This window comes from Rutilus rutilus, assembly GCF_951802725.1.
Source record: "Rutilus rutilus genome assembly, chromosome: 13".
NCBI lineage: Eukaryota > Metazoa > Chordata > Actinopteri > Cypriniformes > Leuciscidae > Rutilus > Rutilus rutilus.
In genome coordinates, this window is record NC_140218.1 from 10,298,483 (window position 1) to 10,312,255 (window position 13,773).

Here is a 13,773-nt window from a genome sequence, read left to right on the forward strand (position 1 = left end):
ACATGACGAAAATGTGTGCAATATACTGAATAACAACCAAACCAAACAAAACAACATGATTTATTCTGTTAAATCAAACTCTCCAGCCAGCTGGCTTTAAAATAAAATCAATTTGTATAATCTGGAATATGCTACACTCTTTTTGTGAGGATTTAAAATGATTTAATTATGCCCTTTTATACTTTTGAGTTAATTTATCATTATTATCATTGAAATACTTATTTTTCAGGTGGTATATGCTAATCATGATATTGAACAGTTTCTAAATTTCATTGTTTTGCATCATAAATCCTTATACCTCATAAGGACTAATTTCTTGCTCAGATTTGAAGTCTCTGTAATAAAAATTATAAATATTATAAAACCCCTTAAACAAGTAAAGTATTGTGATCTTGTATTTCTCTCTAATTGAGGTTTTTTTTTTTTTTTTTTTTTTTTTTTACAGTACATGTTCTTTCTTTGTGCATTATGCAAATGAAAAATTGACTTTTTCAAAACTAGAGAGCTTAAAGGCACGTCTTTTCCTCCTTGTATGCATACTTTGCGAGTAAAAACATCATGCTAGTTTTGCCTCTCGATCAGTGAATGAATAATAATGCCAGACCTGAATAATCAGTGTTTGATTATTCAGGTCTGGCTCGTGGCCACAGAACACGGAAGTAGCGTTCAGAAATACAAATGTATCGCCGATTGTTGGATTGTCAGCGGCCTTCGGATCACCTGTCTGTCTGCTGTTCATATTCACCAACAATGCGTGTCCCACAGGTGTCAAGGTGAGGATGATGATGATGATCTAACCTGTGTTTACAGCGTGCTTATAATCACAGTGTGTGTTTGATGATGGTTCTGCAGGGCTGAGAGAGTGTGACAGCATCCTATGGAGGTCATTTACTTCTCTCTGTGTGTGTGAGAGACATTTATTACATGATTTCTGGATTTGATTCGCTAATATGAAACATTCAGTTGGTTTTATATGATGACAGTGGATTCATCCAATGATTGAAAGGGATTCCTGGTTTATTAGAGCTCAAATTTGTTTAAATTCCCAGGAATGAGACATATTCAAGCACTTAAAATACCAAATGCACTGTAAATGTGCAAAGGTATTATGTATATAATGTGTTCATTTACATTATTTTCATTTAAAATAGATTTTGTGTGTGTGTGTGTGTGTGTGTGTGTGTGTGTGTGTGTGTGTGTGTGTGTGTTTCACCCATGAGAAAACATCAATGGTTGTGCAATTGTTCTTGAAATGTTCTTGATAAAAAAATAAATAAAAAAAAAGTGTGTATCTTGTTTTTATCGTGCTGTCCCAGCATGTTTATGTGAGGAAAGTCTGAGTAACTCCACATGTGTGTTGTGTGATCAGTTCGTCCAGAGATCTGTGTCTGGATGTCTTCCTGTGCTTAAATATTTGTACTGAACCTAATACAGTCCCATTATTCTTTTTTCAGATTGAATATATGAAGTTTTAATATGTTTATGACAGGATGAGGAGAGAGAGAGAGAGAGAGAGGGAGAGAGAGAGAGGAAAGTATTGTGAAGAGATTAGGATGCTTGTAAGCCATGTTACTTCTTAAAGGTATAGTTCACCCAAATATAATTTACTAGGGATGCACCGATATGAAAATTTTGTCCCATACCGATAATTCTTTATATTTGAAAACTGATATATTGGCCAAAAAATATCGCTTTTGAGAGTCTCACCATTAATATGTCCCAAGCACACAATTATAATGTTCTCATTATAATTTTATGTAGCATATATGACAGATCTGCGCTGCACATGTTGCACTTTACTGTATTTTCCTTTTTTGAAGTGATACCAATCATATTTCAAGCAATTCAAAACCATCAGGTTGAACAGTGCACATCTGAAGTGTCGCAGCTGAAGGAAATAATACATTATTTATCGGTTTTAATATATATCGGCCAAGTTTTCTTATCGGGCCGATAACGATAACATTAAAAATGAACATATATCGGCCGATACCGATATGGTGGCTGATATATCGTGCATCTCTATCATTTACTTATCCTCATGTTAGTTCCATATCTGTCCGGCTTTCCTTTTCCTGTGGATCACACAGAAGAACTCTTTGAACTGTTCCTTGAGCCATATGTTGAGTGTGTGTTTCATGTATCTCTTTCATTCCCAGCTCTCCACAGATCCAGGCGCTGTTGACCAGTGCATCCTCAGGTCTAGAAGGCTTCAAAGCTCACGCTGTCTTCCAGGAGATCAATAAAAAGTTGCTTGAGGTACGGGAAAGACTGCTTGGGTTAATTCATCTGAAATGGTTGGCTGTCGAGGTAAAGCCTCGTTACACCTCGGCGTCTCTGCCCGAGGCTACATCGAGATGGATCTGAATTGGAGTTATTACCCAGCTTTAATCATGTCAGCAGTGATCCGCTGTCAGGCCTGCTTTTCCCTCGCTGGCTGATGGCAAAGCTTTTTAGTCAGACTACAAAGTTATTGGGTGCTGAAAGGATCGTCATTTCATTAAACCCAAATCCCTTGGTTTTTATCTTTTCATGTCATTTCATTTGCAGCACATACTTTGATGAATCTGCAACATATGTGTCCATCCCCTCCACAAACTAATGTTTCATGACCTGCTTTATACCTCAAATCGAGGCCTTTACCCGCTCAGCCTCGTCACCTGGGTTTAGCTGCTTTACAGGAATAGTTAATCTCCATGTATTGTTTCAAAATCAGACAAATATATCAAATATTTATTTTTGTGAGTGAATGCAGCACAATCATGAACTTTAAAGGCGATTTTCTCAATGTTTTGATTTTTTTTGCACCCTCAGATGCACACATCGCGATATCGATGCCGAAACAATATATTGTGCAGCCCTTCATAAATTAATGGATTAACTAACATAAACAAACAATGAGATTACAGCATTGTTATCTTTTGGCAATGTTAGTTAAAAGTGTTCATGTAACATGTTCATGTTAGTTCACAGTGCATTAACTAATGTTAACAGATTGAGCTGGATCTTAAAAATGTAGTAGTAAATGTTGAGATTAACTAAGATTGCTGTAGAAGTTTTGTTCTTATTTGGTACATGCTAAATAATGTCGTTAAACGAAACCTTATTGTGAAGTGTTACCATATAACGTAAGTAGCTTAAAATAAAACTTACACATTCATTTCTGTTTGAGGGTAAAGTTATCTCTTCATCGTTTAAGTTTAGCTGCGGTTCACACAGTTTATGGCGGGTGTGCAACTGACGGGCTCTCTGGTGTGTGTGTGTGTGTGTGTGTGTGTAGGACGGAGAGCAGTTTGTGAAGAAGATTGGAGGTGTGTTTGCCTTCAAGGTGAAGGACGGGCCGGACGGAAAGGAAGCCATCTGGATCGTTGATGTTAAGAATGGAAAAGGCTCTGTTCACAATGATGCCGGTGAGTGTGTTTCTCTGTTATTAACTCTGGGTGAGGATGCAGATGCTACGAACATCTGCGAACAGCTGACCTTTCCTAGTCCGTCAGTGTCTCGGGCTGGACGCACCTGGATCAGGTGGAGTTATTTTACATGAAAATAGCTGTAGGTTGAAGGACAGGTTCGATATTTTCCCCAGTAGAAGTGTGACATTTTCATGTGTCTTTCTGAAAACCGTGATTATCAGAACACACACACCAAAACCCACTTAAAATGAATAAAAAAAAGTTAAAGGTGCAGTGTGTCATTTTTAGTGGCATCTAGCGGTGAGGTTGCGAATTGCACCCAACAGAAGTTACGGTGGTCGTCAGGAAGTGATGTCGTCGTCTGAGACAGCAGAGAGTCGCCATAAGCAATGAGCTTTCTTTACAAAGATAAATTAAGAAATAAGGTTTATTTAATTATTCAGTAAAACTATGTTATTGTGAATATTATTGTTACTTGTTCATCATTGTGTCAGTGTTTTATTCGCTGACTTTAGCTAGCTTCTTTGCACGAAGAACAACATAGTGACGAAACGCGTTTGTCCGTTCAGGGCCACTGTAGAGACATGTCGGCGCATTTCAATGTAAGGGGACCCGCGGTGTGTGTAGATAAAAATAGCTCGTTCTAAGCAGGGGGTAATTCAGCATCCAGAAAGCGTACCACCCCTGGGGCCATCACCTGCTGTTAGCAATCCATCGACTCCCATTCATTTTGGCGTCACTTTGACAGCGAATAACTTTACATCTGAGGCCTTTAAAGACTCCATTTGTCCATTATTTATTTCTAAAGAAACACGAAAATGTATAAAAGGCTCCATTACCTTGTATCTTACGTTATGGCCCCGTAGAAGCAGTTTTTGTAAAAATAGGCTAACGATTGCGTCATAACCACACGACTCTCTGTCGCACAGTAGAGAAATTACTGTATAGACAGGAGGAGAAGCTCGCAGTCAATCGGGGGGACGTGGAGGTATAAAGTCTGATAAAGTCTGATAAAGTCAAGGGAGAAGCCCATAGAGAGTCATAAAGTTGCTCCTGCTCCTAGCTCATGGACAGCTCCTACTCACTCTCTCCGTCTCTGCAAGATTCGGAAGGGAATGATTCAGATTTCTCTTGGCACAGCTACTAGAAGACTTACAACTGTCAGGCAGGTTGCTCACGTCACATCTACGTCGTCAAGCTCAGTTTGAGTCTGCGCAGTACGCTCGACCATCAGGAAGTGAGTGCTTCTAATTTGCTTCACTTTTCTCCGTTGAAATCTATGGGGTCGCTGTGTCCATTTCTTTTACTGTCTATGGTTCTAAGGTAGTGGAAACATAATGTAAGGTCTTTATACACAACTGAAAACATAGTTATGTATATGATATTGCATTTCTGTCTACAGATCCTCCTAAATATTACACAATGTACCTTTAAAATCCAAAAACTTAATTGAACACAAAAACACACAATGTAATTTTAATAAATTATGAATTATTTCATACATTTATTTGATATTTCAAAATGACGTCACAGTATGCGGAGTCACTGCGTGTTACTCCCACTGAGTGGCAACATTGGTGTTCAGTTTAAATGCTATAATGCCTTAAAGAGATAGTTCACCCAAAAATGAAAACTCTGTCAGTAATCACTCTCCCTCATGTTGTTCCAACCTCGTAAGACTTTCGTTCATCTTCACAACACGAATGAAGATATTTTTGATGAAATCTGAGAGCTGTCTCACTCCTCCATAGGCTTCTATACGATTTCATTCTGTGGGTCCAGAAAAGTTAGTAAAAACATTGTTAAAATAGTCCAAGTGACTACAGTGGCTCAACCTTAAGTTTATCAAGTGACGAGAATACTTTTTGTGCGCAAAAAAATCAGTTTATTCAACTATTGATTTTCTTCTGTGTGGGTTTGAGTGAGTTCACGAGAGACACGACACATGCGCGAGAACTGAGGAGGTGACGCTCACGATCATTTGATGGGAAAGTGTGAAAGGTAAGCCGCATTGGTAAAGCACTTTTACGTTTTCTCGTTGGTTTCTCACGATTCGGACATCCAGGAAATGCACACTTTAGAACCATTGTAAACACGACATCGAGACCCTCATCTTCTCAGTTCTCGCACATGCGTCGTGTCTCTCGTGAACTCACTCAGGCCCACACAGAAGAAAATGAAGAGTTGAATAAATTGATTTTTTTGCGCACAAAAAGTATTCTCGTCGCTTGATAAACTTAAGATTGAGCCACTGCAGTCACTTGGACTATATTAACAATGTCTTTACTAACTTTTCTGGGCCGGCAGAATGAAATTACATAGAAGCCTATGAAGGAGTGAAACAGCTCTCAGATTTAATCAAAAATATCTTAATGGTATTCTTGGGTCTTACGGGGTTGGAACAACATGAGGGTGAGTAATTACTGACAGAATTTTCATTTTTGGGTGAACTAACCCTTTAATGCTTTAACAAGTTTTAGGGCTGGGGGATCTGGGGAGATATGACGATATATGACAATGATATAAGTGATCATCCAGATTTATATCTACCTATATTGTATTTATAGTGTTGTCTAGCACAGTGCTTCTCAAACCTGCCCTGGCGTCTCCACATCACTGCACATTTTGAATGTCTCATTTAACACACCGTATTCAACTCATCAGCTCATTAGTACAGACTGCAGGACTTGAATTGTGTGTGTGTGTGTGGGTGTCTGATGAGGGAGACACCCAAAATGTGCAATGGTGGAGAAGCACAGGTCTAGCAGATTAAGCGCTCACAGGCTTTTCTTTATGCATCATTCCTCGGCGTCAAAATCACACATATAAATGTCAGGAAACCCGATTACTGGCCATATGGACTGCTGGTTATTTGGTGAGTATTAAGGATCCCTGTCAAGTTCAACTGCCTTTAATTTAAGAAGATAATCTTCTTTTTTACTTGCAGTATCCTATTAAATCCTGTCATGTTGCAGGATGTTTTGCCACTCAGTTCGGCTGAGAATACTGAGCATCGGGCTGACGTCAATGCATACCCTATATTCACAGGTGTGTGTGTCTGTCCACGGCCACGAGATTGGTGTGAAGGCTGAGAGGAAATGAAAGCAAGTGAGAGTGTGTGTTCGGTCTAATGACTAGGATCAAACCCGCTCACACATGCCGGAAGACAGGAAGCAGCAAGTGCTGAGCTGTATTTTTCACCGCTCACTCCTGCTAGTTTCACCCCTATAAATGCCCCAATATACTCTTAGTGACGTTCTTTTTTTTTTACTTTTTTTTTTTACTTCACTGGGGTAAAAAGATATTAGAAATAGTTACTGTTAGCAAACATCCCAATGCTGTCGGGAGCGCATATGTAAATATGTGCTGTGCGTTTTCCTCTCAATAACAAAATAAACACACAACAGCGGTGAGAAAACAGCAGTTAAGAAAGCATCTGATCGCAGGCCTCGTTTACACTGTCAGTGAAATGTGACCCAATTCTGATTTTTTGCTCATGTGACACAGATCGGATGTGTTCTATGACCGTGTAAACATGAAAAAAATGCATGGATTCAGATATTTCGAGATCGGTTTCAGGCCTCATTCATATGTGGAAATAAATTAGATATAAATTGAATATGTGCCAATGTGACTGTCATGTAAACGGGCAGATCGGATTTTCTGAGGCTTTAGGCAACGTCTCCGCGGTTTAATGACGAGAAAAACCCAGACGCGCCTCTGCAAAGGGACGGATGGCCGGACGAAACGTCATGTCGTCGTAGGAGTGGAATGTGGATAAACGTTGACGCAACATATCAAAGGTTGTCTTGCTCATCCTAAAATTTCAGACCCAATGCTTCTCGTTAAAGCCAATATTTAAACACAATATGCTCCCGCCAGTCCTGAGATCTCTCTCACACACAATAAGTGAAGCACATGCGCAGACTCCAATGATGGCACTTTTCGTCGTCCTCCGCCTCAAAATCATGGTGATGTTTGGCGAACTTTGCATTTATCGCAGAGCTAGCGTTTGCGTTCGTCCATCTGTGCAAGATAATTTAACCCTTTAAGCATGCGCGATGTAGTGTGGAAAGTGTAAACACATGAATCGGATATGGGTCACAGTTGAAAGAATGTGTAAACGGACGGTCAAAAAAATCGGATAAAGGTAACAAATCAGAATTGGGCATCAAGACCTGCAGTGTAAACGAAACCATAGTGATGTGGATATTTTTGCACCAGCTCTGCAATTCGACACTCCTGTCAAATCACGTCAGGTTCATTTATATAGCATTTTATATAGTAGATTGGTTAAAATCAAGCAGCTTTACAGTATTGAACTTCAAAAAAACGGTGTGAGTCGCTTTCATTCAGAATTAAGGCTCTCCAGTGGGTTCATGTTTTTTACCTCTGGACATCTGACCTCGACGGACTGAACAGAAGAAACAAAACAGAGTATGTTTCCACGTCAAAGAAGGCGGAGCCTCAGAGCCACACCCATTTATTACATAATGATATTCAAAGGTGTTTACATCAATCAAAACTAACTTTAGCTGGACAATAACTTTATTCTAGAGCTGCTGTAAAGCCAAAACAATCTCTGTTACTGTAATTTCCTATTATCACTGTAAAGCTGCTTTGAAACAATCTATATTGTTAAAAACGCTATATAAAATGAAGGTGACTTGACTTGACTTTACCAGCCGGAGCCAACTTTCAACTTCTTTTTGGCCTGATTTTGAAATAACTTCCCTCCAGTTTGTTCTTCGATATCATTTTAAGTATACTGTGATCTTCAATGTTCTTCTCTTGTGTTTCTCAGAAAAGAAAGCAGACTGCACTATTGCCATGTCCGACTCCGACCTGCTGGACCTCATGACTGGAAAGATGAATCCACAGACCGTAAGTAGTGATGAAGCAGACAGACAAATCACTAAAACAACCCTCTGTCTTGTCTGTCTGTCTGTTTAGAATAAAATCAACCGTATATCCTACTTTTCAGTTACAAGCTGGACTAAAAAAACTGTATTTATCCCCCCATTAAAAATACGTTAACATTTACTAAACACGCTAAATTTATTTGAGGAATTGGTTCTCAATTTAAGCAAAAATCTTTTGAGTATCAGTTTAACTTTTTATTGATGCTTTTCAATCAGAGAGTTACTAAAAGACAGATAATACAGTATTTGTTTCAACATAATAACCAAGAAATTAAACCAAAGCATTCCTTACTCTCTGTGTCAAATCTTTTGAGTATTGAACAAGAATTCAATATATATTCTCTGAAAACTATTCTTCAAATGTTGTGCAGTTTTGCTAATCTAGTAAATTTGTCTTGTTTTACGAATGTTTCCATATTTTTTACTGAAAACAAGAGTAAGAGAAAACAAGAGAAAAACATCCCAAATTCACAGTTTTTCATTAATTTGAACATCCTGTTACACTACCATTCAAAAGTTTGGGGTCAAAGTTTGGTTTGTTAAAATAAATGAATACCTCTATTCTGTAAGGATGCATTAAATTGATCAAAGGCAACAGTAAAGACATTTATAATGTTACAAAAAATCTGTCTCTTTTTAACTTTCTATTCATCAAAGAATCCTGATTTCTTTTTTTTTTTATCGCAACTGTTTTTCTACATTGATAATAATCATAAATGTTTCTTTAGCATCAAATCATCACATTATACTGATTTCTGAAGGATCATGTGACACTGAAGACTTGAAAATTCAGCTTTGATCACAGGAATACATTACATTTTACACTATATTCACAGAAAACAGTTATATTAAATGGTAATAATATTACTGTTTCTGTAATCTGACTGACCCCACATTATTGAATGCTAGTGCATGTCAAATAATACAAGTTAAATAGTTTGCGAATGTCATTGTATCCTAACTTTTAAGCATACGTTGCATAAAATATCCTGGAAAATAATGTTTTGGAAAGAGTGGGAAGCCTAGAATGGCTGCAAAGGCAGATCTCTGGCATTTCCAATTGATTTGTATGGTTATAATTATGATTTTGGCTGATCTCGGTCTCAGTTTTCCCGTTTGGATTTACCACAGAGACTCATCCCACATAACCCCGATGTTTTTCTTTCTTTGACTCTGACTTGCGTAGGTCTGCATAAGTGCATGTGCCGGTGAATTCAAAGCAGTATTGTCTTTTAGCTACACGTGTGCTGTTGTTATCTTTCTTTTTTTTTTAAACTGCAATTCACAATTGAATGAAAGAAATGTGGAGATATTTTGTTTTCAAGGCCTCTCCTTTCAGGGACATCAATTTTGAGCGTTTAAAAGCATAGTTTGTGTAGCCTCCCACCCTCCTTTTGTGCATTGTCTCAAACCCGCCAACTCTTTTCCACGAACAATTTCTCCACACTCGCTTTCCTTTTCTAATACTAATGGCCTATGTTGAGAGAGATATTGTGCGGCCTCCCGTCTGGATCAGAATGAGTTTCTTTCCATGCCTCCAAGTTTCCACGCTTCCTCTAATCGAAGCTCTTCGCCCTTCGTGGAAAAGCCACAGATGGAGCGAAAGACATTTTTGACCCAATACAAATCAACAAGCTCAAGTGAGACCATTTAACCTGCCGATGCTCAACGGGTTCAGTATCCAAGTTCACTATTTATTTATTTATTTATTTAGCAGGAGACACATTTTAAATGCTCAATATTTGGATATATATATATATATATATAGTGATTTTTAAATATTGTAGTATTTTTAAATCACTGCATTCATGATTATTAACCTGCTACCTATAGGTTATTATAAGACAAAAAAAAAATGTCTTTACTTTTTGGGAAATATAGGTCAACAACTATACACAATGAAAACTAAACAATGAAAAGTGCCATTATTCTCATATTCAAGTCTCAGCCTTTTTTCTTCTTCAGTTTTTCATTTAAATTTGAAAGTTTCCCGCAGAATTCCATTGACAGAATGTCAAACTCTAACAGACAGTGATGACATTATTGTAATGTTTGTATGATTTATTTTGAAGGCTGAATTGTAACTTGTCTTCTTTCTTGCATTTTTTTGCATATATCTTTTTTTTAAGCAATTGAAAAACCAAAATCAGTGCCTTTATTGTAAAAGAAAATCACATTCTGCTTTTAAAGCTTACTGACATTTTTCTGAGATGGTTTTACAAGAAGCAATTTGAATATCAACAGATCCAAATGTTCATTTCATTGTTCACTGTTAATTTCACTGTTTTTCTATAAACAGCCTCCCATTTTGTATCTCTAAAAAGAAAAAGAAAAAGCCCTGGATGTTGTTGAGACAAAACTTTTGTATGTAAAGTCACAGAAAAATACTTAGGTCTAAGTAGGTCTAATACAAACAAAAAAGGTCTTCTACAGGACCACAAATGAATTGCTGTGTCTCAGGAGGTTAAGATCTCCAAAATCAATGTTAATCACGGTTTCCTGTCCTCTCGTTCATGCAGGCGTTCTTTCAGGGCAAACTGAAGATCACTGGAAACATGGGAATGGCCATGAAGCTTCAAACCCTGCAGTTGCAGCCAGGCAAAGCCAAGCTGTAGGAGGCGGAGCCAAGCGTGGAGAGGGCGGAGCCTTGAGTAGCTCCTCCCACAGAGTTCACTCTATTAGAGTAGCAGCACAGGAGTCAGAGACCAGATGTGTTTCTGTGCTGTAGTGATCAGTCACTTCCTAAACAGGGAAAGCTATAGTTCACCCAGAAGTGAAATGGTCATCGTTTACTCGCCGTCGCTTTCCAGAACTTTCCCATAAAAGTAGTTCATAATACTCGTGCACTATATTCTCACGTTGCAAAAAAATATTTTCTTCTTCAGTATTTTTTTGTTTTTGTTTTCCAGTACAAATATCTAAACATTTAAACTCAAGATACATTTACTTGAAAAGCATTATTACTTACATTTTTCAGAAAACAAGACTTTAAAATAATGGGGTCAGAAACATTTACTGAATTTAAAGGAGAAATAAGATAATTCTGACTTTTTTTTTTTCTTGTTTTAAGCTTAAAGTCACTTAGTTTTGATAAGTTTTTCAGAAAGTAAAACATGTAATTTGGCTTTTTAAGTTATTGTGTCTTTGTTAGCTATTTGTACTGGAAAACAAGACTAAAAAAAGCAAAAAAAATTGCAGTGTAGTCTTCTGGAGACAAACGAAAGATGTTATGAACTTTATACAGTCATATGGGTTTGGAACAACATGAAGGTGAGTGAATGATGCCAGAAATCTTATTTTTGGGTGAATTATTTAATGTTGAATCACTGATAGATACTGATAAGTACTATGGAATTAATACTGTTCTTAATAAGATCGATTTGATAACTTTGATAAGGTTTTCCTTTGATTGGCACCCATAACTGTTTCGATTATATGTGTGTGTGGATCGATTTCCCCAATGCCTATCTGTGGTGTTAAATATGGTGTGTTTAAGGATTTTAATGGAAGTGAGGCCTGGTAAAGTGTGTGTGTGTGTGTGTGTGTGTGTGTGTGTGTGTGTGTGTGTGTGTGTGTGTGTGTGTGTGTGAGAACTATCAACACACACACTGCATGGTGTTGGGCTTTGATGGATGGATGTCTTGTCAAAATGTACGACAACATTGAAATTCATTCTCTTTGATCCTTATAGTTATCCTAGGTTTATTCTATTTCACTGCTTTGATAAAACAGACCAATTATAAACATGTCCATCAAATCAGTGCATGGATATATTTTATTGTATCCTTTCATTTCATGTGTGTCTCTTTCATGCTCGTCAATGAATTCTGCCCATCAGATGCTAAAATACTTTTGTACTAAATAAACTTAATCTTTCTCATGAAAATGGGAAGTGTCTGTTTTCACTCTCTCTGTAGATGGATGATGTTCTGTATGATGATAAGAGGAGAAAAGCCTTCAGTTTGTGAAATATACGTCATTACTGCAGCTCTCTATATTAATTGTGTCAGCGAGAACCTCAATAACCAGGTTATTGCAAGAGGATTTAGTCTGTAATAAGTGTAATTTGAGTCACTTTGCATACAGGTGTAACAAGGTTGATAAGGGAAGGGGGAGGAGGGAACCGGCCAATGTTAAATGTAACTATAATAATAAAATAAACCTAAACAACAAAACGAAAGTAAAGTGGCAGCCCCTCACGGACGACTGCCGCACATAAACATAAAATAACAACAACATGAAGTCCAGTCCTGGTCCTCTCTCATCCTTCACTGTCGTCACTCCTTCTTTTATCCTTCAGGAGTACCTCCGTGGGACTCAGGACCGGTGTGGATCGTTAACACTCGCTCCGTTCCCACAGCTCTCGGCCCCGCCCTGCCTGCCACAACAGGTCTGCTAAACCTGTTCCTTCCCTCTGGGGTTTTTTGACCAGGAAATTCTTTTAGATTTTTTTTTTTTAAAGTGAGTGTTCATCGGAGGGGTCCAAGACCCCATGACTTTTGTCGCACTTGAACCACAAATGCACAAAAAACATTGAGTGGATTCGAGGAGTTGTGTGGTTGAAATTTAAAAAAGTAACAAATTCTTCCCTCACGGGTCAATTTGACCCCTATGTGAATGAATGGAATGCGAGGAATGCTTCTGTACACATAGAAAAACTTAAAAAACCTCAAAATTCAATCTGAAAATTATTATTTTATAATGTCTACATGTTTATCTGAATGCATACTGAAGAGAAATGACTTGAGGACCCAGCGGAACAGCTCATTTCCTCCAAATAATGCTAAAAGGCCATCTAGTGGCTAGAGTCATCAAATATGTTATTTTTTTTCCACAAGAGGTCGGCAAAGACCAGGGGGACAGGGTTTCATAAAACACTGAAGCTTCCCCGGGCGCCGCCATTGATTAGCGGACCCTCACCTGCTGTTAGCATTCCATTGACTCCCATTCATTTTGGCATCACTTTGACAGCGAATAACTTTACATCTGAGGCGTTTAAAGACTCCATTTGTCCATTATTTATCTCTAAAGAAACACGAAAATGTATAAAAGGCTCCATTACCTTGTATCTTACGTTATGGCCCCGTAGAAGCAGTTTTTGTAAAAATAGGCTAACGATTGCGTCATAACCACGCGACTCTCTGTCGCACAGTAGAGAGATTACCGTATAGACAGGAGGAAAAGCTCGCGCGCAATCGGAGGGACGTGGAGGCAAAATGACAAAGTAATTAATCAGAATACTTAGCAAAAGTTTCTCCTGCTCCTAGCTCAAGGACACATCCTACTCACACTCTCCGTCTCAGAAGGGAATGATTCAGATTTCTCTTGGCACAGCTACTAGAAGACAGACGGGTTGCTCACGTCACATCTACGTCGTCAAGCTCAGTTTGAGTCTTTTATCCAAAGCGACATTTACATTCTTACCAGTTCTTGCTTTC

At 38.1% G+C, this 13,773-nt stretch overlaps 1 protein-coding gene across 1 annotated transcript; it reads left to right on the forward strand.

The window, feature by feature from the left end:
- Positions 1–536: 536 nt before the first annotated feature.
- On the forward strand, positions 537–12,221 carry scp2b (sterol carrier protein 2b). The gene is made up of 5 exons (XM_084427788.1): positions 537–773; positions 2,160–2,259; positions 3,281–3,410; positions 8,218–8,297; positions 10,855–12,221. The coding sequence occupies exons 1-5, from the start codon at positions 679–681 to the stop codon at positions 10,948–10,950; spliced, it is 501 nt and encodes a 166-aa protein (XP_084283914.1). The 5' UTR covers positions 537–678; the 3' UTR covers positions 10,951–12,221.
- The last annotated feature ends 1,552 nt before the right edge of the window (positions 12,222–13,773 follow it).